Source organism: Chenopodium quinoa, unplaced genomic scaffold (genome assembly GCF_001683475.1).
Source record: "Chenopodium quinoa cultivar QQ74 unplaced genomic scaffold, ASM168347v1, whole genome shotgun sequence".
Classification (NCBI taxonomy): domain Eukaryota; kingdom Viridiplantae; phylum Streptophyta; class Magnoliopsida; order Caryophyllales; family Amaranthaceae; genus Chenopodium; species Chenopodium quinoa.
Window position 1 is genome coordinate 1,596,174 of NW_018744626.1, and position 22,592 is coordinate 1,618,765.

The following is a 22,592-nucleotide window of genomic DNA, read 5'->3' on the forward strand; positions in this document are numbered from 1 at the left end:
AAAGTTGACTGAATTTTTCTGATACTGATTTCTAAAATTCTTCCTCCCAAAATATTATCATTCAATAAATGTGATTGCAACCTTTTTTTTTTTTTTTATATATTTTTTTTTATTTTTGAAAATTTAATAAGTGAAATGCACCCTTGGCTGGGTATGCTAAATAGTTGAAGGATTTTGGTGCTATAAAATAATATATGGGAGCTTCTTTCCTGTATGTTTTCATGTCACCATTGTCATATCTGTCTGGGATGAACATATTGAAAAAATTTCATTGGTTTGGGCAATTAATATCTCAAAAGTTGCTATGATGGATTCCATTGGTTTTTAAGATCAAGTAGTTAATTTGAATTGTTGAGTGATCCTTGAATGATGATCATTTGTGTAGGGAGATCAACAAAAGCATGAGGAATCTGATGAATATTTTGATTGTTTTGTACATACCCTTGCAGAAATCAATTTTGATCACCAGGACAAGGTATCTGAATCTTACTTTGGCTATTGTTTGAGTTCTCTATGTGTTCGTAAACAATCTTTGCGGTTTGCCTGATTGATATGCATTGATCAGTTGATCCCTAGGACCTTGTCACTTTTTGTTGTAAATATTCAACATAATTCAACTATAATTTGGATTCACAAAACACAACAGTGGAACACGAACACCATACAACTTAGGTCCTATTTCTAATCTAAAACACTAACTTAGATATTAAGAAACTTCTTAGTGGCATGGGCTGTGAGATGGATCAGAAAAATTATAATTCTTGTAGGGTTCGGCCTAACAATAGTGATTCATTGCAGTAAGCGGCTGGTTCTGCTACCTAAGTGATAATGGTTGGACTATTTCCATAAATTTTTACTAATTTCCAAGCTGATGCTAGATATTTCAAAAGGTCCCATTATAGCTTGATAAGCTAAAAGATCTTTTTTGAAATCAAGCAATTCCCATGAAAGTTTTTATGCGCACCCTTTTAACACCTACTTTTAATACACCTATATATTATAAAGTAAGATTCGGACTTAGATTACAATGTTCGTGTACAACATGTACTCAAATAGTCTGGCTAGGCTAATTTCACAAAATTTTGATGTCTGAACTTTAAAGTGCTGTTGCAGCAAGTTTTACTGAATGTAACCCATTGAACTCCTCTGTTAAATTGGACAAAATTGAATTCTTAGAATATCGTGTAGTAGGGGGTGTTGGGAGTTAAGATTTACCTACTAATGGGAGCTGGCTGATAAAAGGACGTGATTGTATCATTATTAAATGAACTAGGCTGTTTTAGTTGACACAAGTGCACTAGAGGTAATTTTATTAGTGATTCTCTGTTTTTAGGTGCCATTATCTTGTAACTCTCGAGGTGTGCGCCTCCCACGTCAGCTAAGAGATCCATTGCTGAATGAGATGGAGAACTGCATTCTTTATGATTTGCTGGATAAAAAGACAGAAAAGAATCTGTCTGACATCTTTCTTCGTTGCTCGCTATTGTCTAATATCCTTTATGGCTCTGTTTTAACCAGGTCAGTCTCTCTCCTACTTAACAGTGTGTACCGCTTTTTGATCGCTTCTACTATTTCTAGAAATAGATTTCCACGTGTTGTTAAAATCAGCTGTTTATCTCCTTTTTGATGTTATTGTAATGTGGCATAGTCCAAGTGTTTCAAATTCTTCTTTTTTACTTTTTCATGTTGTGCATTTTTTAACATAAGATATTGTTGAGATTCAATTCTTATATTGTGGGCCTAGGATATCCGGATCCCTTGCATATTCTTTTTAGTATGCCTACATCTTCTTTATAAACCTCTTTGGTTTTTTTAGCATACCTTCATAATATACAATTATATTTCCACACTTCATAGTTTGCAGCATTTGACTTTTGCTTTATTATAACTTTAACTACATATTTTTACTTATGTGTGAGGTACATATAATCTATGTTATTTTGTGAAATGTTGTTGGATTAAACTCAATGCCTATATATAAGATATCTAATTTTGTACATAGTAATTATTTTGATAGACAATCAAGATATTTATGGTCCAAGTTTTGTGTGTGGATTTAAAGAATTGAGGACGCAATTTTTTTTTCTTTTTTTTTTTTTACAATATTAAAATGCACGTTCTGACCCCTTATGCCTGCATGTTGTTTTTACCATACATTCAGACTATGAATTCAGATTCTTTGAATTAGACATTCTTATTGTAAAGCGCATTCTGTTCTGTTGCATAATTTCTCATTATACCTATGGTAATACCTCTATGCTCATAATCTTTGAATTATATGTTCATGCGTGACCGGTAGATACATTTCAATTGAATTTTGTTATTCCATGTTCTCAGATATCTTTGACAACCAAACGTTTTTAGTAATTTTTCCCCATGTAAAAAGGGGAAAAAAAAAGTAAGAACATACAAATTTCCATATATTGCTAGGAGTTAGCTATTTAGGTGCTATGTAATTGTAATACAGCATAGCCCAAAGGTTTCAAATTCACTTAGATCTTCCTATTTATTTTCAAGCTGTTCCTTTTCTACCAAATCTATTGTTGAATATTGTCATTTTTTGTTTTTGACTACATTTTATTTGAACGTATGTGGAATTACTTCATTTGTGGGTAAATTTGATGGTATATACTAATGCAGACAAAAAGACGAGATATCCTCTTTCCGTGCAAAACTTGGCAACTGCCTGTCAGATCTGATTGAATCAGCTGTTGCAATAGTTCAAGGATCAGTAAAGGATGTCAAAACTCATAGTTTCTGGAGTTCAAATCCCAGTCTTGATGGAACTTCTTCTGTTGTCTGCTTCAAGAGCTTTCTTAGCTGCCCAATTTTCAGCGATGTTGGAAAAGAAATTGCAGTTGATCCTGTATTCCGTAGTTCAATTGTTCTTTGTATTGAAAGGCTATTAAAGGCCTTTTCTAATTTGTACCTAGAATTTTCTAATGGTGACCACAATCTACAAGGTGAGACTGTCTCCCCAGAGGTTTCCAGTTTTAGCTCCTCTGGTGATAAACCCTTTTCGTTGGAGGGAAGCAAAAGCAGGCTAATAGACATGGAGTTGGATGTGGCTGATGAGTCTAGTGATGTTGTTATTGATGGGACGACTGGGGCTGGAAATTTTCTTACTGGATCAAAGTTGAAAGTGGACACATTATCGTTAATGGCTAGTTGTTTCTCAGTTTTGCCTATGGCTACATGGGATATTTTGTTTGACATTCTAAGCTCCGAAAGAGATTCCAAGGTATTTTGTTTTTACACAGTATTCATTTCAAAATTTGAGGAAAGTTCCCTCAACCCTTAAAGATCTATGCTAAAATAATATTCCTGTTATTCTCTATGTTTTGGGCAGGTATGTGAAAGGATTTTGTACAGCCTTTGCCAGAGTCCTCACTGGTCTTCTTTGGCGAAGCTAACTAACTTGGTAATCTATTCTCCTCATCATCTTTATTGTAACAATACATTGTAAATTAGAGAATATATGTGCATTCATATCTTAGTCTGCAAAATAAAGAATCCCACTTTGAATTGGTATATATCTTCCTGGAAAATGTTTGTGAACTAGATAACATTGTAATTACTTTTTATGAAAGTGGAAAGTGCAACCTTTATCTTGAGAGAAGGATCGCTTATTGTTTTTTACAAACTTTTGGGTCAGGTTGCCTTGGTGGATGAAATCCTTGAGCTGAAACTGAGCCTGAGGCTTCCTTGCGTTGATGTCCTAACTACAATATGTTGCTTATTAGCAACCTTGCTATACTGGCGTTCCAATGGGAAAGATGAAGATGGAATTCAGTCTATGAAGGAAAGATTTGATGAGAAGGTATTCATAAAATTTGATCCTTTGCCTGTAAACAAATCTTGGATAACCCCCATTGGGCAGTGGAAATCTTATTGGCTTGATGATATGTTTGTCTTTGTCCTAATCCCTTTGTTTTGTTAAATTTTCTTGAGGATGCAGCAAAATATCCATTTATGTCGTTTTAGTAATTTTTTTCCCTTAAAATGTTCTTTTGTTTTGGGATTAAATGGGTAGAAAATGTACAGAGCTCCATGGGACTACATCAAGATGGTGTAATTTCATATTCTTGTTCAAATTCAGTTCTGCCCTTCTGCTGTAGTGGGGGATCTAGCTGAGCTGCTCTTTATTGCTTTGTTATTTATCAGCTCCTGAATGGTTGGCAGCTCTTTTTTTTTTCCTCAAAATTGCTTGGTATGCTGTTCACTGATAGTTGCCGTTTTTTTTTCTGAATTTGATTCATCTTATGAAGTCTTGGGCATAAACTTATTTTAGCAGGTAGGTTTTTTAAGTTTACTCAGGAGATTACATGGAAAAAAATGCCATTTTTGTTAGTGTGGGAACACCTCACTTCTTTTCCTCCTCCAACATCACCTCTTTACTACTCTTCAGATTTCGCTTCTAAATAATACATCACTTCTCTTCTTTCTCTCTCCTTGCCTCCACATGATTTATTACTTCTCGTTCTCCTCCAAATTGCCTCTGCATGACTTACCCCTACTCATGCTTTTATGACTTTCTGATTTCTGCATTGGAGGATAGGGGGGAGGGAACTGAATGAGTGATTGTTTATAGTGGTTCAACCCTTTAACCAAAATAACAAAGCGGGCTCCTTTTGAACTCAAGGGGTTTAGTCTATGTGCCCAAATGCTCAACTGCCCATTAGGTGTTTATTACTCAAAGTGGGTTGCTGAAGTGGTTGGATGTTACAATTGGTATCATTGTTTGACTTAGCCACATTGCTTTGGTAGAGTTCCAGGGGTTTGCAACTTGGTTGTGCTAATTTTCTTGAGTTTTAGTTTGTAAAACCTTTATGCTTGATACAGAAAATTAAAGAGAACTAATGATTTATTAGAGATCTAACCCTTCTAACAAAACTGAACCTCTTCTTTTTAAGAATACTCATCGTAGTGGGTTGTGTTGGGGGAAGGTATTTGGTTAAGCAGTTACACTTAGATAGGGAGTGGATCAGCACTCAGTACCTGTGGTTATTGGTTTAAATATGAGGAAAGTGAAATGGTGGAGAAGAGTTGGAGAGCATGTATAGAGTTGGGGTGGAGTGGGGCTTTGTTAAGCTAGATCAAATAATTTTTTTTCAGTCATTGTGTTTTAGGGATGATCCATTATAATTCATGGATTTACTCTATTATGTGATATGTGATGCAAATTGATAAACCAAACAAGAGCTTGCTAAATTGAATTTAAATGTACTTCCTTCGTACTTTTATCATTTCAACATTGGGTTTGTCACGCTTCCTAATGTACACTTTATACCATGAGCATTTGTCATTACGCTTCAGTAAAAATTATAAAAACTAATAACATATACATATATATCGAGATGAATTTAACTAGACTCTACGTGACTATGCTTTTTCAAACTTATTATTCACAAAAGATGGTCAAAGGAGTTTGTTTGAGTAGTGTAAAATTTCCAGCATTGCAATTTAAAAACAACGGAGGAAGCTTGATTGCTGAACAAAAGGTTTCCAAATCATGATATTCATATAAAGGACGACATCCTACATATTAGACTACAACATGGCTTGTGGTACATCTAATATTTGCTGAGTATTGTCTTATAGAGGTGCTATGGAGACAATGTAAAATTAGCTGATATGTTTTCTTCCCCTTATTTTTGGTGATTGAAATATTTTTTTACTAAATTGAAATTATTTTTACTGAATTGAAATTATTTTTGATCAATTTAAATTTTTGTTACTGAATTGAATTGACTTTTACAGATTAAAACTTAATTTACAGATTTAAACTTATTTTAAAATTATTTTTATTTTTATTATTATTATTTTTTTTTTTTTTGGAGGTGAAGAGAACAACCAAAAGCAAATTGAATTATTTTACGTATGCGGCATCTCTTTATTTTATTTATTTTTTCAGTAATAATATTAAGGAAAATTTAACAACAACAAGCCAACCTTTGCCCCATTCTCCCAAAATGGACCAACCTTTAAATTTTCCCTAAACAAATAGAAGTTTGTATTTTTTTTTTTTAATTTTCCTTTAATTATCTTTTTTTTTAATTAAAAACCTTTAATTATTTTTTACAAATTAACAAATAATTAAAAAAAATACAAATAAAAAAAAGACCACTCTCCCCTTACCCCACACTCCCGGCCACCCCTTCCTCCACTTCTTTGGCCACCACTCTTTCTCCCCCTTCACGACTCCACCTCCTATTTTCGACCATCCTTTTCCGGCCATCACTCGCCCTCCCCCTTCCTTTGCATTTTCCAACCGCACCTCGCTCCCCATGAAACCCCAAACCGACAATCCCTAAGTCGTAAAAAAAAAGTGAAAAATTGATGTAAAAACAAAAGAAGAATTGGAAGATTGAAATATTAGATCATCTCCAATAATGAGACTCAACTTTGAGTATTGAAATACAAAATGAGTTGTTTTTTTACATCCAATGGTGAGATCATACCCATTTTTCAATTTAGCAACTCATGTTAAGTCTAATTTTCCAATGGTGAGACTCTAAAATATAAAAATGTCACTTTCAATTTATGGCCTATAAATTATTGTAAGATTAAAAAATAATAAAAAAAGGGGTAAAACTTAAATAAATTACAAAATATATTAGAATATTGACTTGGGCCCACACTTTTTGTCAAATGAGACTCAAAGTTGAGTATCTAAACTTAGCAATTTTCTTTTGGAGTTGCTAAGTTTAGATACCAACTTATTGGTATACATTGCAAAAAATACTCTCTCTCCTAAAAATACTCACTTGAGTCTCACCATTGGAGAGGGTCTTAAGGGTTTCGGTGGGGTGGGTTTCGGATCTTGGTGGTGGTGAGAGCGAGGATGGTTATGGCAGGCTTGGGTAGTGGGTTTTTGGATCTTGGTGATAGTGGGGTACGTGGGTTGGTATGGTGGTTTTGGTGGTTAGTATGGTGTTTTCGGTTGGTTGTTATGGTGGTTTCGGTATTTTAGTGGTTAGTATGGTGTTTTTTCTGTGTTGGTATGGTGGTTTCGGTATTTTTGGTGGGTTGGTAGGTGGTTCTGTGTTTTCGGTGGGTTGATATGGTGGTTTCTTTGGTTGGTAGGGTTATTTCGTTGGTTGGTAAGTGGTTTCTATGGTGGTGGTGCAGTGGGTGGAAGTGATGGTGGTGAAGGTTAAGGGGGTGGCTGATTGGGAAGGGGACTGGCTGTGGTGGGAAAGGGTGGTTTGGTTTTTTTAATTTTTTAATTTTTTATTTTATTTTTTATTTTTTTGTAAAAATTATCAAAATTAAAAAATAAAAAAAATTCTTGACCAATGATTTAATGACTAGTGGATCTTTACCTGGTATAACCGGTAGTGGTTCATTTTGGGAGAAAAAATGCAAACTTCTGTCCATTTTGGGAGAAAAATGCAAACTTCTGTCCATTTTGGGAGAATGGGGCAAAGGTTGGTTTGTTGTTGTTAAATTTTCCTAATATTAATTCATTAATAAAAAGTCATACAACATCTACAAAATTTTATATGATCTGTTTTCCTTTTTTGAATGATTCTGTTCAGACAAGAGATTCATTAATATGAATTATTCATTCATTGTGATTACAGAGCTTGTTGCCACTTGGAGATTTGTTGAACAAAGTTGCCGAGTCTAATTTGCTTGATTGGTTTGGACGTCGAAAGCTGGTTGATTGCATTTGTGATTTTATTCGTCTGAATCCTTTGATTGGTCAGGTAATTAACATTTTCATCACATATGTTAAAATAGCTGAACTAAGGAAGATTGGGAATGTATGTTGCTAAGAAGGGGGTACCATTTATTTGCTTTTTAGTTCTCCCCTATTTGTTTTGTACTAGTATGATGACCTTTATTTTGCATGGGTACAATTTTATGGTAAAGATGATACATTGAATTATAATGTATCAACCTTTCAATTTTCATTATCTCCAAGGCACCTTATCGACCATAAATAGTTTAACTTATGTATTAGTAAGAATTGTAAAAAATCGTACTTTGAAAACATGTTTTTTTCTTATACATTAGTGAGCATATGCGATATAATCTAAGTTCCCCCTAAAGTTCAAAGTGCTGCAATTTTTATGGATCGGATGAAGTATGTTTGTTCTTGGAAAAACCTAAATTTCAATCATCTAAATTAATGTTTGGGAAAGATATTATGAAATATAATCTCAAAATACTCTTGATTTCTAATAATGATAACTTAATTGTTTTAGTTTCCTTGACTGTATTATTCTGTGTATTTTAGCTTCCTATAATATGGTATGACTTATATGAACGCATTTTCCTAAAAAAAGGACAGGCACTTGGCTTTGAAAGGATAAGAAAATTGTTGATACCAAGGAACATTTTGTGCTTAGGTCCATTTAGGCACTTGTCTGACTTTAAATTGCCATTAGCCTAAAACTTATCCCTTTTTTATTTTAACAGACTATGATCCAAAGGTTGTTTATATTGCTGAAGGATCCTGATTATCGAGTGAGATTTATATTGGCTAGAAGAATTGGTATTCTTTTCCTCACATGGGATGGTCATGATGTGCTTTTTCAGGATATCTGGTGGGTTTGCTTTCTTTCTTCTGATTGACTAATGCTTAGATTTTTTTATTTTTTAAATTTTTTTTATTTTTATTATTATCTTTTTGCGGGGTTGCATGATTATGTGGAATTGATGTATTGTTGTAGTCCAAAATTTCGCAATGGTCTTCCTCACAATGATAATTTAGTAAGCTTATGTAAGTAAATCAACTATATAGATACATCAGTGGTGATAGAATGTATAATTAAATCTTTAGCTATTGCGAGTGTCTTAACTAAACTGTTAGAATAACTTTGTCTTGTAAGTTGTTAGGAATCTCCTGTTATACGTATAGAAGTGTTCGCACTTTATAAAGTATGTATATGTAAGGTTTGATTGTGTCAAATCAATCTGTTGATGAAAAATCAAGGCCAATACAGAAAATTAAATAAATAAGCATAATAATTTTTTTTAACTACTTTAAGAATTTCAGCAAGCAGACATCATATTAGAAGCTGGAGCATGTCAAACAGAAATTGTGGATAAATTAACCTAGGGAGTATATTTGTTTCAATAAAGTCAATCTGGTTTTTATCATTCACTTACCCTTCAGAATATCCACTCTTTGGAAACTGAAAAATGTAGGGAATATCCCAATTTAAGTTCTATCACATTGTTTGGGTGGACTAGTTCTAGGTTTTAGTTTTTTTCTTGCTAGTTCCTTTGTCAAATGCTTCTATCACATTCTTGTTTGTTGGCTTTTTTGGCAAGTTTACTAAGACATTTTTTTTCTTGGTTTTCCTTGTAGCTCCAACTTTGGTCCGAAATTGATTATGTGTTCAAAAGAGAAAATTGTTACTGAAAAGGAGGTTTGGCCTGATGATTATGCTTCTCATCCTATTATGGAAACCATTGTCATTACTCTCATGCATGCTGCCTTTCACAGTGAGAAAGTAGAATCAGAGGTATTTATTATGCAACATTTATATATACAATTTATCTTAGATTTTTTTATTTTTATTTTGCCTTCTATAACCATGATAAATGCAGGCAATTTTCATGATATGTGTGATTTCTGCAATTGGTTGTTGTCAAAGGTAGTTATTGCCACCTTCTTTAAATTTACATGAAGTACAAGTGGGCAATCTTATGACTACAATTTTAATTCAGGCAATTGGTCAAAACAGTGTTAGATAATCTTGCAAGAAAGCTACATTATGCATGTCGGTCAAAGGTAATGATTGTCTTTGCCCTAGTAATAATTTCTGCTAGTGATTTTTTCTTTTTTTTTGTTAAAATTATATTTATATCTTTTTTTGCATGGAATCAATGCACATTCTTGTTTATACTGTTTGAATTCCCCTTATCAGTAGTTTGTTAGTTACTTGCTTTGACAAATTATTATAATCAGACTTGCATTAAGCTGGTTCGGTTCTTCATCTTTTTAAATTTGTATTTCATAGATTAATGTCTGCTTTCCTGCAGTACCTGGAAGAACTTATGGGTCCTATCTTATTTAGCTGGGTTACCTGTGGCATGAGCTTATTTGCATTTGTACAGGTGAACATTAAACTCTTATCTTCTTTTCCCCATTCAGTGTATCAGTACTTTTATGTGAGATGTAAGTATTTTACTGAGTATAGGTCATCTTTCATCTAACAAAGAAACTAAGGATAGCGTGATTAAAAAGGAAAAAAATGGTAACCACAAAAGCCTTTTCTATTATATGTTTGTTGAGTTTTGCCATAATTTTAATTAGAAGATAAGTGATATGCCTTTTTCTGCAACAATCACGTCACAGTTAAAGGGTTTTCTTTTATAGTTTTAGTGTTGTAGCTGTGCTTTCTAACTTTAAAAATCTATCTTTGCAGATAATGGATCTTTTTGGTTTAGATATTGAGCAAAATCATTTTCTACTTTTTTGTTGTCCGTGGCTTCTACCTGCCCTTGTCTTGCATGGTGATAGCGCCAACCTACAATGTTTAGCTGAGGTAACTAACCTATCCCTAACTTTTTTTCCTTGTGGTACACTTTTCTTTTCTGTTTGTCTGGGGTACCTCCTTCAGTTCCAAAAGCTTTAGGACACTCATGATGAAACTATCCTTTGAGCTTCTGACACTTTCCATCCCTTCCCTTGTTATTTAGGGTTGGCTTTGTTTGATTAGAATATATTATTATTTTTGTGATATTTTTTCACTTCTTTGTCTAACATCACTTTCTTTGTGTAAGCAGCTTACCAGGCAATCTGTACCTTTATTGGTTAGAAGTCACTTTGTCCCAGTCTTTTCTATCTGTATGGTGTTGTATTGCAGCAAAATGGCTGGCTGGGAAAAGGGTTCCGCTGCACTTCAGAGCAAAATTCTGCACTTTGCTGAGATTTCTGAGGATGAGAGAGACATGCTAATAAAGAAACACATGGTTTGAATGTTGTTTTTGCAAGTTTGCTTATCTTGTATTTTTAGTGATTTGAATTGTTTTGCCATACTTGTAGTTTTCATCAGTGCTTTAGAAATTACTCTTATGCCCTGTTTGGTAACTAATTATAAACAATGGTAATGGGAATGAATTACATGTAAATTTTAAAAGAAACTATATGTTCATTCCCATGGTCACTCAAGATTATCCCTAAATTGTCTATTTTTCTTCTAAATTTCCATTTCCACCTAATACTATCTCTCAAGTGGTTATAGAAGGCAAAATAAAAATTAAAAAAATAACAAGATTTCAATTAAGTATACATTGAAGGAAATCTAACAAGATTCAACATGGCTATGTTTTTTATGTATCTGTAAATCACAAATGTTAGTCAAAACAAAGTTTATGAATAGTGTCAAAAGTCAAAACGTGTCATCTAATTTGAAATGGAGGAAGTATTTCTTTTCTACTTTATTTTTGTAATGTGATAGAAATAATTGAAAATATTGATGTTTTAAAGTGGTGCTGAACTTATACCTACAGGTTACTATAGTTTGTCAAATCCTCAGTCTTGCTTCCTCTGCATCAGACACTATGGTTCCTCTGTTTTCCAGAAAGGTTGTTGAACTTGCAGTACGGACTGTAGTTGATGGTTTTATGGAGCTGTAAGATATCCTATTTGAGTTAGTTTTGTTTGTTCTTTTTTTGTTTGTTTTTTGTTTATATTTTTAAGTTAAAACATATCTGGTTATTGCAGTGATAATCATTCTTCAATTGAGGGTGTTGTTGATAAGATTAATGTTTTTCGTCCTGATAGAGTATTCATGGTATTTCCTCTTTCATTTCTATTTTGAAAGTTTCCTTTATTTGATGGTAAGAGATGCATCTGTTGGTTAATATTTACTTAACACACTTCAGACAAGTGCAATATATCCAGGTAATAAGGCTTTTCTGTCTGACTGCTATTGCCAAATTTGCAGCTTTTGGTAGAGTTGCATTACAAAGTAACTGCCGCAGTTCATGGAAGACATAGGTCACACCGTTTAGCTGGAATCGAGGTGCTTATTAGTATCCTTGGCCATAGAGTAGCAGTTCCGAGCACATCATGGCAAGTTCTTATGGACCTTATCATTTTTTTATATTCATTCTATCTGTTAGAATCCTGATTTAGAATCTTCTCTTCTGGAATTTTGTCTGACAAATCTTGTTTTTGCTTTTGATTTTTCAGTTACCTGTTCAATTTGATCGGTCAATTAATCAGTTCTCCAGCTTTACAAGATCAATGTTGTCATATGATTTCCATTTTGCTCAAAATGTTTAAGACTAATCCCTCCAGAGAGACTACTCACATTCTTGGAGAACAACTGCAGGTTTCCATCTTTTTTTTTTTTTTTATTTTAAAATTTTAATTAATGTGTTTGACTTGTTTCCAGAAGCAAGAAGTTTAACACATAAGCATTTATTCATGTTAAGTTGCTATATGATTGAAACAAACTTACTGACTAGGCTCTTTGTCGAAGATTGTGCTTTTCACATTTTGTAGAGATCGAGTCTTTGATGTTAAAATCGTTTAATTTCATGGCTTCTTTACAGAAGCTTGTTACAACTGATGTCCTCTGTACCAGGGTTATTGTGGTGTTCATGTGTTGGGTTGGTGTCTTGACTTGTCTGGGTTGCTTGTTTTGTCCAAGGATTAAAATGGAATAAGAGGAATACGCCTTTTGACTTTTGAGAGTATTGTGCATCATTTGGTTTAAAATCTCTTTCAGATTTTAAGAATTCATAAGCGCTTGGACCTATGTTACTTGGACTTGGATACCCATGTCCAACCCAAATATGTGTCCAATTGGCTGACCTGGTTATCTTGTGAAATATTTCTTTGATTTTAGCCCAAAATAAAGTGTCGAAGTGTCCTATCCATGTCTGAGTATCAATGAGGATCCGAAACGGGTACTTAAGGCGAAATGAAGAGTTCAAATAACATAGGTTCAGTCTTGGAGTCACATTCCAAGTATGGTTTCCTTTTTAAAGATTTGTAATAAATCTGACTCATCCTTTCTCCTAGAAACTATATCTGTACATCACATGAGGACAACAAATTCTGTAGGATTAGAAACTAATGGCAAAATGTGTTTGCTAACTGATACTCACACAGTCATAAATATCCTGGAGGCATAAGACCAAATAAGGTGAAGGGAAATTTATGTTATGATTGTTCATTGGTTTATTGTGGTGATGTTTAATACAAATTCTCAATTGGGCTTTTGCTGTTTTAACTTGTTTGAAGATTGCCTTTGTTTATTTATTATTATTATTATTATTTTAATATTCAATATATTGCATATCTTAACCCAAATTCTAGTGGTATCAGAAGCTTATGTAGCTTGATGCATCTCTTGGTTCTCTGCAGTTTCTGGTGTCAAAATTGGTTGCCTGTTGCATACCCTTGGGGTCTAATACAGATAATTCTTGTACTCCTTCATCCCAAGTATTGTCGTTGCTTCACCTTCTGACAGTGGATTCTGATCCATCTCTGCATGATTACATTAGAGTAAGGCTTTTTCCCCCCAACATTGTAGCTTTATTTGGTGTTTTCCTCTTCTTTTTTGGGTTTTTAAAATATTGCTTTCTGTTGGTAGGGGTGTTTGTTGTTGTTGTTGTTGGGGGGGGGGGAAGTTACTGTGATAATCTGATGGTTAACTGGGGTGCCTGCAAATTGCTGGTTTTTGTGATCTTTGGCTATTTGGTACTCTTTGGAAAAAGTATGCAAAAAACATGAAGAGTGTTCTGACAGAGTTTATATCATTACACTAAGGTCTTAAGGAGCAAGGATGTGAAATGTGTGTCTCTTGTAAACTTGTTGTTCATAGCATGTTTTCTGTTTCTCTATCTTTCAATGAAGGGCAGTGGCCTGCCATAAGGTAGGAGGTAGAAAGCTCTTGGCTGAAGCATCTATAATTATATATCATTGTTGTTGTGAATTATAATCCCCATGGTTTTAAATCGGATGTGGTCACAAATGCGGTAACAGTCACGTAACCACTTTTGTGGGCAATGTGGATTGAATGCGGATGTTGCAGGCCTTGCAGCTTAACTGTGGCTTAACAATGAGGTGATGCGGCTGAGATCTAATACCATGATGCCCCCTGCTTTCGTATTGTGTATTGTTATTTATGAGGACTTTTATAGCATGGCCAAGTATTGATAAGAATATTTAAAAGAAAAAAAAAACAAGTTCTGTGTCTTTTCTTCTCCTTTAATGAACATAAAGTTAGAATAAATTCCCTTTAACTTTTTGGTTTTGGTCCCCCCCCCTTTTTCTAGGAATTTGAACCATTCCCCGAGCTAGAGATCTTTGACAGGATTAGGACTTTCCATCTTGAATTATGCAAAGATTACTCACCAAGAGATCACTTTTTGAAGGTACAATCTGCCTTCTGCTCTTTAAATATGTTGGTCTCTATGATTTTCTTCATGCTCATGCATTCAACTTCTTGGTTTACTACTCACTGGTTTGACGTATTTTATTGCAGTTTGTAAAGAGATCTTGCCATCTTCCACCTAGATTACTTCTATGGAGGTATGCTTTATCTTGTATATATTGGCTTTTCTTTAGCTGTCATGTGTATGTGTGCGTGCACGTCAAAGTGATAGACTTCTCCAACTTCTTTATTTAAAAAAGAGGAAACTGCCAAAGAGATTTAACCCATGGACTCAAATGTATGAGATGATAAGCATCCTCTTTCTTTTAGCAAAGGCTACAAACTTGGCAATTCTGTTATTTATACTTTTTAAAGATTGGCCCAGAATAAGGTGCTGAGTGTCCATACTTATGTCGGAGTCTGAAAATTTGATGCTAGTACTTGAGATGAAATATAGATTCTAAGTAACATAGTGGATAGCCAATATTTTTTTGAACCCTGTAACTTTTAGAAAACAAGAAAACCCTAAACTATATCATAAGTACATATATCTATATTATTATTATTATTATTATTATTATTTTTTATTTTTTTTAATTTTTTTTAGGATTGCTAGAGAATCATATAAAGAATTGGCTTGTATGTTTAGTGTAATCAGATTCTTGCATTTTTACGCAACCTCTTCAACTCATTATTTGTGTGAAATCTTGTGAAATTTCTGAAAAACACTCTTTAATATTTTACAAGTGATGAAATTTGAATACAAGCACTGCAGTTTAACCTTCATTATTATGAGCATTTTAAACTATGTTTAAAATATTGTTGCAATGTACAATGTTGGTGAGCACTGTATCTCAAATAACAAATGCTGGTGATCTGAAGATAAAAATCATGAGGATGTACTATAATTGTATGGAAATACTATATATTTCTGTTTCCACTAAATTTCCGTTAACATATTTGGCAGAATATTGTATTCTAGTAACAACTTGGTCTAATTGGTTCTTAAGCCATGTCTGTTGTTAGAGTGAAATCATCTGTTCTGTTTTGACACTTAGATTTTTCAAATGCTATCAGATGTCGTGACATGAATTATGTCCAGAGGAAAGATTGTAATGTCATGTTTGAAATACTCCGTAATTAATCTGAAGTCCAGCCAAGTTTGATATCCTTGTGTCTGATTAGGAATGATTTTTGTATGTTGCTTGACTGATATCTATAGTTGATGGTAGGGGAGTAAAAGAAAGGGAAATAACAGTGGAGTTAGTTACACTGCAATCCGTGCTAATTTCAAATTGTTTGAAATACTTGTAGTCTCCAAGCATTTCACAGGAAGCTACTAGGTGGGGAGAGCTTCTGTGTCGAGGAGAATGGTGGAAGCAAATCTGTAGATAATTGTTGGCAATCTGACCTAGAGATTGTACAAGCTGTCTGGTCACTTGTTCGGATATGCGGTTCACAGGATGCAGATGCTCGGGCATTGGTGTCCGATCTGATTTCTAAGGTATTCTGGTTGGTTTAGCTTCATACTGTTTTTTGGCTGATCTGGATTTTATGTTTTTTCCCCCCCTGCTTTTAGGTTGGAATTGGAGATCCACGTTCGGTGGTTTTCCATCTACCTGGTAACTTACGCCATGTACATGTTTGTGGAGCATCTGATGGAAACTATGCCACTGTAATGAATTTTGAGTTGGATGCTGTCACATCTGAAGAACTGTTGATTGTCCTAATAAGGAATTTGAAGAAATATTTGATGGATGATTCAGTGAAAATAGTTGATTTATCATCTAGAACTCTCCGTGTAAGTTTATCAGTCATCTCTTGATTGACATATGGTTTAGCTGTATATAATCTGTTGTTTCATCTTTTTCACTTGCCCTCCAAGTTTTGATCCGGATAATTGATTGTTTACAAGATGTATTGTTGGTCCATTTGAATCTTATAAGTTTATCAAGTTCTTTTTCTTTATTCAGGGTTTACTTTCAACAGAAAGAGGCAATAGAATTTTAGGATCTTTTGAGTCTTATGAAAGGTCTCTTATTGAGGTTAGTGCAGTGCTAAAACTTGTTTGGTTTAATGTCTGATTAAATTTGTACTAGTTTATATGGACTCTGGTCTTAAGTTGAAACACTGATTAAGTTCATATGTCAGATAATAGTGTACAGAGCTTACGATTATTATATTTTGTTATATTGGGCTGTAGGTTCATTCGAAGGGATTCAATATGCAACTGGTAGAGAGCATATTATTGGATCTGCAAAAGAAGTTTACTGGTAGGCTTTTGATCTAAGCTCCTCCTATGAAGCATATACCTCTTAAATCATCTACTTGTAGATTGTTAATGAATGCATATAGGGATCGTGCTAAATATATTGATTGATTATCTGATGCATCTAAATATTAACCTAGAAAACGAAATATGTTATCATTTATTTTCTGGCTGTGTGGTTACATGTTCTTTACTTGTACGCTTCACTCGTGGTGGGCCTTCTTTTACTTTTTTTACAAAAAAAGAGAATAGATACTATTGGCGGAAAAGAGAAGTACATAGAACGTGGACAAGATTTTCCCAATTTCCTTGAGCCTCCCAATTGAGTAATTCTTAAGATCCCAGCCTACTTATTGAACAGTGAGTAGTGACGATGGATAAGGTTGCGTTTCTTATTATTTGCACTTTCTGCTGTTCTGCTGCATATGTTAGAATCTGGTAGATTATAGTTAGCACCATATTTTTTGATCTATGATGCTATATTTTTTTTCTTTTTTATGATACTATTTTATTTATTAATTTGCACTCTAAAGCTTGTTTGTTATTTATGTGAAATTACTAGCTGAAGGAAAATCGTTAGAGGAGTCATCACTATGGAAAACAAGTGACAAAACGTTTGACTCCTGGATATGTCCACTTGTTTACTCACTGATTGGTCACTGCAGTGATATCACCCTTAGGTAATTTTCTGGGCCTTCAATGTCTAAGGCTTGAATTTACCCAAAACAATGACCTGTGGTACTGTATATTTGGCTTTAAGTCATTTTATATGAGTTGATTGCTGGCAGGTTATGTCAAGATATTGTGTTGCTAAAGGCTGAAATTGCTGAACTTTTACTGCCAAGTATCATGATCAATCTGGCTGGAAGAAAGGATTTGGCAACTGATTTTTGCCATCTTATCTCTGTCAAGGTTTCCTATTCATTCACTAAAGCATGTGTTTGTGTTAAAGGCCACTTCTAAGCCAGTAGGGCTAGGCCTCTCCAATATCTGTACTTTGTTTAAACTACAATAATCTCCAACTGAACGTGCAGGTGGAGCAGCATATACTTGTTGAGACGAATAAGCTAACCAAGTCTATTCAGGCGATGTTGGAAGTATTAAATGAATTACGACTGTGTCATGTGATGGAGAGAGCCAGTACAGGTTCAATATCTAATAAACAAGAAAATTCAAAGGTGAACTTTTAACTTAACTCCTTGTTTATTTGATTACCCCCCCCCCCAAAAAAAAAAAAACTTTTTAGTGGACAACCATCAAAGGAGGGTGGTGAAAGAGAATATGTTTGAGTGTTTAATTTTGGCATCTTCATGTAGCAAGTATTTGATGTCATGTAGGCTTCTCGGTCTTCTTCTGCACAAGGTGCAAAATCACGGGCATCTATGAAGGCCCAAGGATCATCCACCGCATCGTGGCATAAGGTACGGGATACATGTTGATGGACAATTTTTTTATTTTATTTTTGGTGAAGATGTTGATGGACATTGGAGTATGTTGACTTAGTTTTATCCAAGATTTTGTCAGAATTATAAATTATAATTTTAACTTAAGTGTCGTTTGCCTTTCTGGTTAGAATGGTTGACAGGATCTAGTCGTATCACCTAATCAAAAGTAATTCCTAAAACCACTAACTAAAATAGATAAAGAAGTAGGGTCAAATTTACATGGAAACAATATTCTTTTATTCTTAATTAATTATTATAATCTAAATTATCAAGTAAAAAAAATGATTCTATGTGAATTAAAGTAAGGGAATTGATTAAACTAAGCAATAAGACTAAGAGAATATCAATAATATATAGTGCATAGGTTCACCAATAAATAATACTCCGAGATGAAAGACAATAATAAATTGTTAATGCATACATTAATCAGATTCTAAAGGGCTTTCGCTACGTATTACAATCACAGAATTAATCTAGCGGAATTAAATTGCATCACTTGAATCTTGACTTAACCATTTATAAATTAACCTGCCTATTGAAACTAAGCCTAAACATCAATTCTCATATATCGAATCTCGAATCAATATTGCATAAATCATACAATTAAACCAATGCTAATCTAATTGCATAACATTATAACAATCAATAAGAAATTAACCCAAAACATTAATAATCAATAATAATAAATCATCCCTTGATATTATTCATGGATCCCAAAGGCCCTAGATAGTAAACTACTCACACATAATTAAATCTAAACTAATCAAAGCAATTAAAATAAGAATAATTAGAAAAATATAATAAAACTAATGTGAACGCAGTAAATTAAATAAAATAAAAGCATAAGAAAAGTTACGAAATCTAACTAATGAAAACTAAAAGAATATTACTAATGAAAAATTAATTAAACTTATAAAAGAACAAAAGCTAAAACTACCTAACCTAAAACAAAGCTTAATATACCTACGTAAAAGCCTCCTTTAATAAGAAAGGAAATAGGAGTTTGACTCCTAATCAACTTCTAATCCCACTAAACAATAAAAACCGACTAAACAAAACCCAAATCAGCAACAACAACCCATAGCAGTAGGCCCAATAGTTGAAGAAAGCTGACAAATGAAGATATCCTCCCAAATCAGCCTATGTACCAATAATGGGCCCGAAAATCATTAAACTGACTTAATAACATGCTTGCATCTTTTTTATCCGATCGGGCATTGGGCCGCCTGATCGGGCCCCGTTAGCTGGAGCTACGAGCTGGGCTTCAAACCTACATTTCCCTTTTGTTCTTAGACTTGGTCTTTTAGAGTTTGTTAGCCCAAGTTTCTTCACCTGCTTGGTCCGTATTTCGCGTGGGAACTTTGGACCTCTTTTGCTTAATCGAACCCTTAATCGTCGGACTAAATCTCTCTAATTAGGCTTTGGGCTTAAAATATCCGGTCATAAATTTCAATCTAACTCCAATATCTTCGCAGTGGCTCAATAAGCTGTGATAAATCTGCAAATTTTAACAAAATAATATCAATTCTACAAAAACACTAGAAAATGTATATTAGTAATAAACTCCAGAAAATGTATATTAGTAATAAAAATTGCTCTCCATAGCTCAAATAAGCACAAATATGACTGGGACGGGGGATAAAAATATATATAAAATAGACTCATCAATGGTCAAAGAAACCCCTCCCTCCCCTAAATGGATTCTGTTTTGGTCATGAGAGAGTTTGGGAAGGTCCTGAGGAGACCATGATTGCTGTTATGTTTGCCCATTGAAAATATGTAGTCTATTTTTATATAGGTTGATAAGGCTATAGTGGACAACCCCACATGGCATGCATTTCTCATTAGTCATATGGTTATTAATTGCTGGAAAGCCAGGGCTTGGATTCATACCGGGTGAAGGATGAAAACGTCTGTTTTGGCTTCTTATGGATCGTATTGACTATTGTAAACTGATACATAATGGCCTTAGAAAATTCAAATTGGTTCACTAAAGAACTGATGTATCCACTGGTGCGTTGTGTACTTGTGGATAATTGTTTATCTGATTAGAAGTACTAAACCAATAAACCATTACTTGTAATAATGGTTATGGTAGAAACAAATAGTATCGATAATGTTAGTTGTATTTCGATTTGAATAATAGAAAGAACAAAAGAAAAAGTGGGGAAAGTGATCATGCTAGATGATTATTATGTCGTCATTCCCTTGATTTCGTGTTGAGAGGTATTGTTCTTGATATTGGTAGGTATACTGGCTCAATGTTGATTACCTTACCGTGGCGAAGTCAGCAATTGTGAGTACCAATACAGCAATTTACAGAAGCCTTTTCAGTTTCTTTATTATTATTTTTTTAATATTTCTCCTAGCTAATATTGCTGATAAAAAACAGCTCTGCGGGTCTTACTTTACCGCTATGCTGTATGTTGAGCACTGGTGTGAAGACCATTTCAAGAACCTTACACTTGGAAAGCCTGACTTTTCCCATGTTGAAACAGTGAGTGAATGTTATAGAGATACTGCTTTAAGTTTTGCTGTGAAATGCATGAATTAGATATAAAAAAAAAAAAGGGATGAGAAAGAATTCTTTAATGTTAACCTCTTTAATATTTTGACATGCAGTTGCCCAAACATATTGAACTACTTCTCTCAGCTCTCACATGGATAAATGAACCTGACGGTTTATATGGAATTATTCAATCCCACAAGGTCTGTTGACAAAGTACATGGTTGCATAAAGTCTCTGTCTTTGAGTTGTATTTGGTTTGAAGGAAGCACAGCATGCTGCAGCCTTTGATAGTTTTTTTTTTTCTTCTAATTTTGGAAACTTTATAACTGAGCTTGTTAATTCTGAAAATGTTTGTACTGCAAAGAATGTTGCCTTTTGTTTAGAGCATTGTTATTAATTAAATAGCTTGAGCTGTATTAGTATCATGCTAGATTATAGGTTTCTCAAGCGAATCGTTGGAGGCAACTGATGATCTTCCACTAATCTTTAGTGCAAAATTTTTCATCCATTTGTCAGAATTATAATTATATTATATGACTAGTGCCTCATTTGCTTATTGTGTTAGTATATATTATAGCTCGTACATACTAAAAGGTATGCTATACATTATTTCTTCCATTCAGATGTAAGGCCCTGTTCTCTTCACCTGATTTATACTGAACTGAAAAAAAGCTCTACAGAATAAACTGATTTCTGCTGAATAAAACTGGATTTTATTGATCAGAGCTAATTTTTACTGATCTTCAACTGTATGACATGTACTGCTTTACTGATTCTAAACTGATTTGTTCTGATCAAGACATTCTTTTTTTACTGCAGTGATATTATTTAGTTGAAGAGTACAGGGCCTGTGTTTTAGGATCTTTTTCTGTAGTTCAAATTAGTTTATATTTTCCAAGAGATTTATGTATTCAACCTCAAACAAAATCTCATAGCATGTCTCCCCCCCCCCCCCCCCAAAAAAAAAAAAAAAAACTGACCTGATTGAATATGGGAGATATGTCCTTTCCAACCTCTCATATTATGTCTTAGATTTGGGCAGTAATCCTAAAATTGCACTTATCTTCAACTGAAGGGAGTATATTGCTCAACATATGCATCTATTCTAAGATTAGAAGGAGAATGCTCATTATCTTTATAAGAAGCTTTGTCACAATTCTCACAAAACTTTGGCCTTACCTTTATCCAAGAATCCAAGATATATACTGGTAGAAATTGAAGAAATTGCTATGATGAAATGCTTTTTGATTATCTGAATTCTAGTTTAATCTCTCTGCCACCCTGCCTTCAATGTAAATTTCAAATACTGATGAAAGAGTGCAATTAGCTCATATGTAGAACTGATAAATATTTCCTGTTGTGGGATTTTGTGAAGCTGACCTCTCAAATTCTGACCTTCGAACATGAGGGCAACTGGAGCAAGGCTCTCAAATATTATGATTTGCAAGTGAGGCTAGAGTCATTGGAGAATTATCCAAAGTACTCAACTGATGAAAGCTGTAGGGCAACTTCTTGTGTGTCTTTATCGGAAGCAGAATTAGGGGTGAAGCGAAGAAAGCCATACAAAGGGGTCATTAAATCTCTGCAACAAATCGGGTGTGCCCATACACTTGATTTGTATTGTCAAGGGTTGGCTTCTTGTAGAGGGGAATTCCAACATGATTTGGAGTTTGTGGAACTGCAGGTTGTCTGATTATATGAAGGAACTTGATGAGCTTTGAGATTGTTTTTAAAGTTGTTCTCTCATTATGCTTATTAATGCTAACTCTTTTAATTGATTTGCCTCTTTTAATTATATGTAGTATGAGGCTGCTTGGCGTTCTGGCAACTGGGACTTCTCTATGTTTAACATAGGAGACACTTCAATAGCTTCAAACCAGTTTACTAGAAGTGACCGTTTCAATCAAAACCTGCATAGGTAACTACTTTTCATCAAACCTGATAATGAATGTGAAGGTACTTGAATATTCTATATGACACCTGTCTAGTTTTTGGCTAATTGATACCCAATGATTATT

At 34.0% G+C, this 22,592-nt stretch overlaps 1 protein-coding gene across 4 annotated transcripts in view; it reads left to right on the top strand.

Moving 5' to 3' along the window:
* The window catches only part of LOC110700390 (serine/threonine-protein kinase ATM-like), a 48,260-nt gene that overhangs the window by 11,637 nt on the left and 14,031 nt on the right, over positions 1 to 22,592 (top strand). For all 4 annotated transcript variants that reach the window (XR_002507203.1, XR_002507202.1, XM_021877930.1 and 1 more), the window contains exons 19-51: positions 386 to 475; positions 1,334 to 1,518; positions 2,641 to 3,241; positions 3,350 to 3,421; positions 3,656 to 3,820; positions 7,587 to 7,712; positions 8,428 to 8,555; positions 9,323 to 9,479; positions 9,565 to 9,611; positions 9,685 to 9,748; positions 10,000 to 10,074; positions 10,386 to 10,505; positions 10,747 to 10,932; positions 11,473 to 11,594; positions 11,687 to 11,756; positions 11,910 to 12,037; positions 12,158 to 12,299; positions 13,340 to 13,480; positions 14,254 to 14,352; positions 14,463 to 14,509; positions 15,666 to 15,855; positions 15,931 to 16,152; positions 16,325 to 16,396; positions 16,555 to 16,624; positions 17,183 to 17,300; positions 17,409 to 17,532; positions 17,655 to 17,798; positions 17,958 to 18,041; positions 20,314 to 20,361; positions 20,458 to 20,562; positions 20,688 to 20,774; positions 21,950 to 22,258; positions 22,377 to 22,492. Coding sequence is in view for 2 of the 4 variants with exons in the window: in XM_021877930.1 (XP_021733622.1) it covers positions 386 to 475; positions 1,334 to 1,518; positions 2,641 to 3,241; positions 3,350 to 3,421; positions 3,656 to 3,820; positions 7,587 to 7,712; positions 8,428 to 8,555; positions 9,323 to 9,479; positions 9,565 to 9,611; positions 9,685 to 9,748; positions 10,000 to 10,074; positions 10,386 to 10,505; positions 10,747 to 10,932; positions 11,473 to 11,594; positions 11,687 to 11,756; positions 11,910 to 12,037; positions 12,158 to 12,299; positions 13,340 to 13,480; positions 14,254 to 14,352; positions 14,463 to 14,509; positions 15,666 to 15,855; positions 15,931 to 16,152; positions 16,325 to 16,396; positions 16,555 to 16,624; positions 17,183 to 17,300; positions 17,409 to 17,532; positions 17,655 to 17,798; positions 17,958 to 18,041; positions 20,314 to 20,361; positions 20,458 to 20,562; positions 20,688 to 20,774; positions 21,950 to 22,258; positions 22,377 to 22,492 (4,454 nt within the window). In the remaining 2 variants the exon portion in view is untranslated. The remainder of the gene's footprint in view (positions 1 to 385; positions 476 to 1,333; positions 1,519 to 2,640; positions 3,242 to 3,349; positions 3,422 to 3,655; positions 3,821 to 7,586; positions 7,713 to 8,427; positions 8,556 to 9,322; positions 9,480 to 9,564; positions 9,612 to 9,684; positions 9,749 to 9,999; positions 10,075 to 10,385; positions 10,506 to 10,746; positions 10,933 to 11,472; positions 11,595 to 11,686; positions 11,757 to 11,909; positions 12,038 to 12,157; positions 12,300 to 13,339; positions 13,481 to 14,253; positions 14,353 to 14,462; positions 14,510 to 15,665; positions 15,856 to 15,930; positions 16,153 to 16,324; positions 16,397 to 16,554; positions 16,625 to 17,182; positions 17,301 to 17,408; positions 17,533 to 17,654; positions 17,799 to 17,957; positions 18,042 to 20,313; positions 20,362 to 20,457; positions 20,563 to 20,687; positions 20,775 to 21,949; positions 22,259 to 22,376; positions 22,493 to 22,592) is intronic.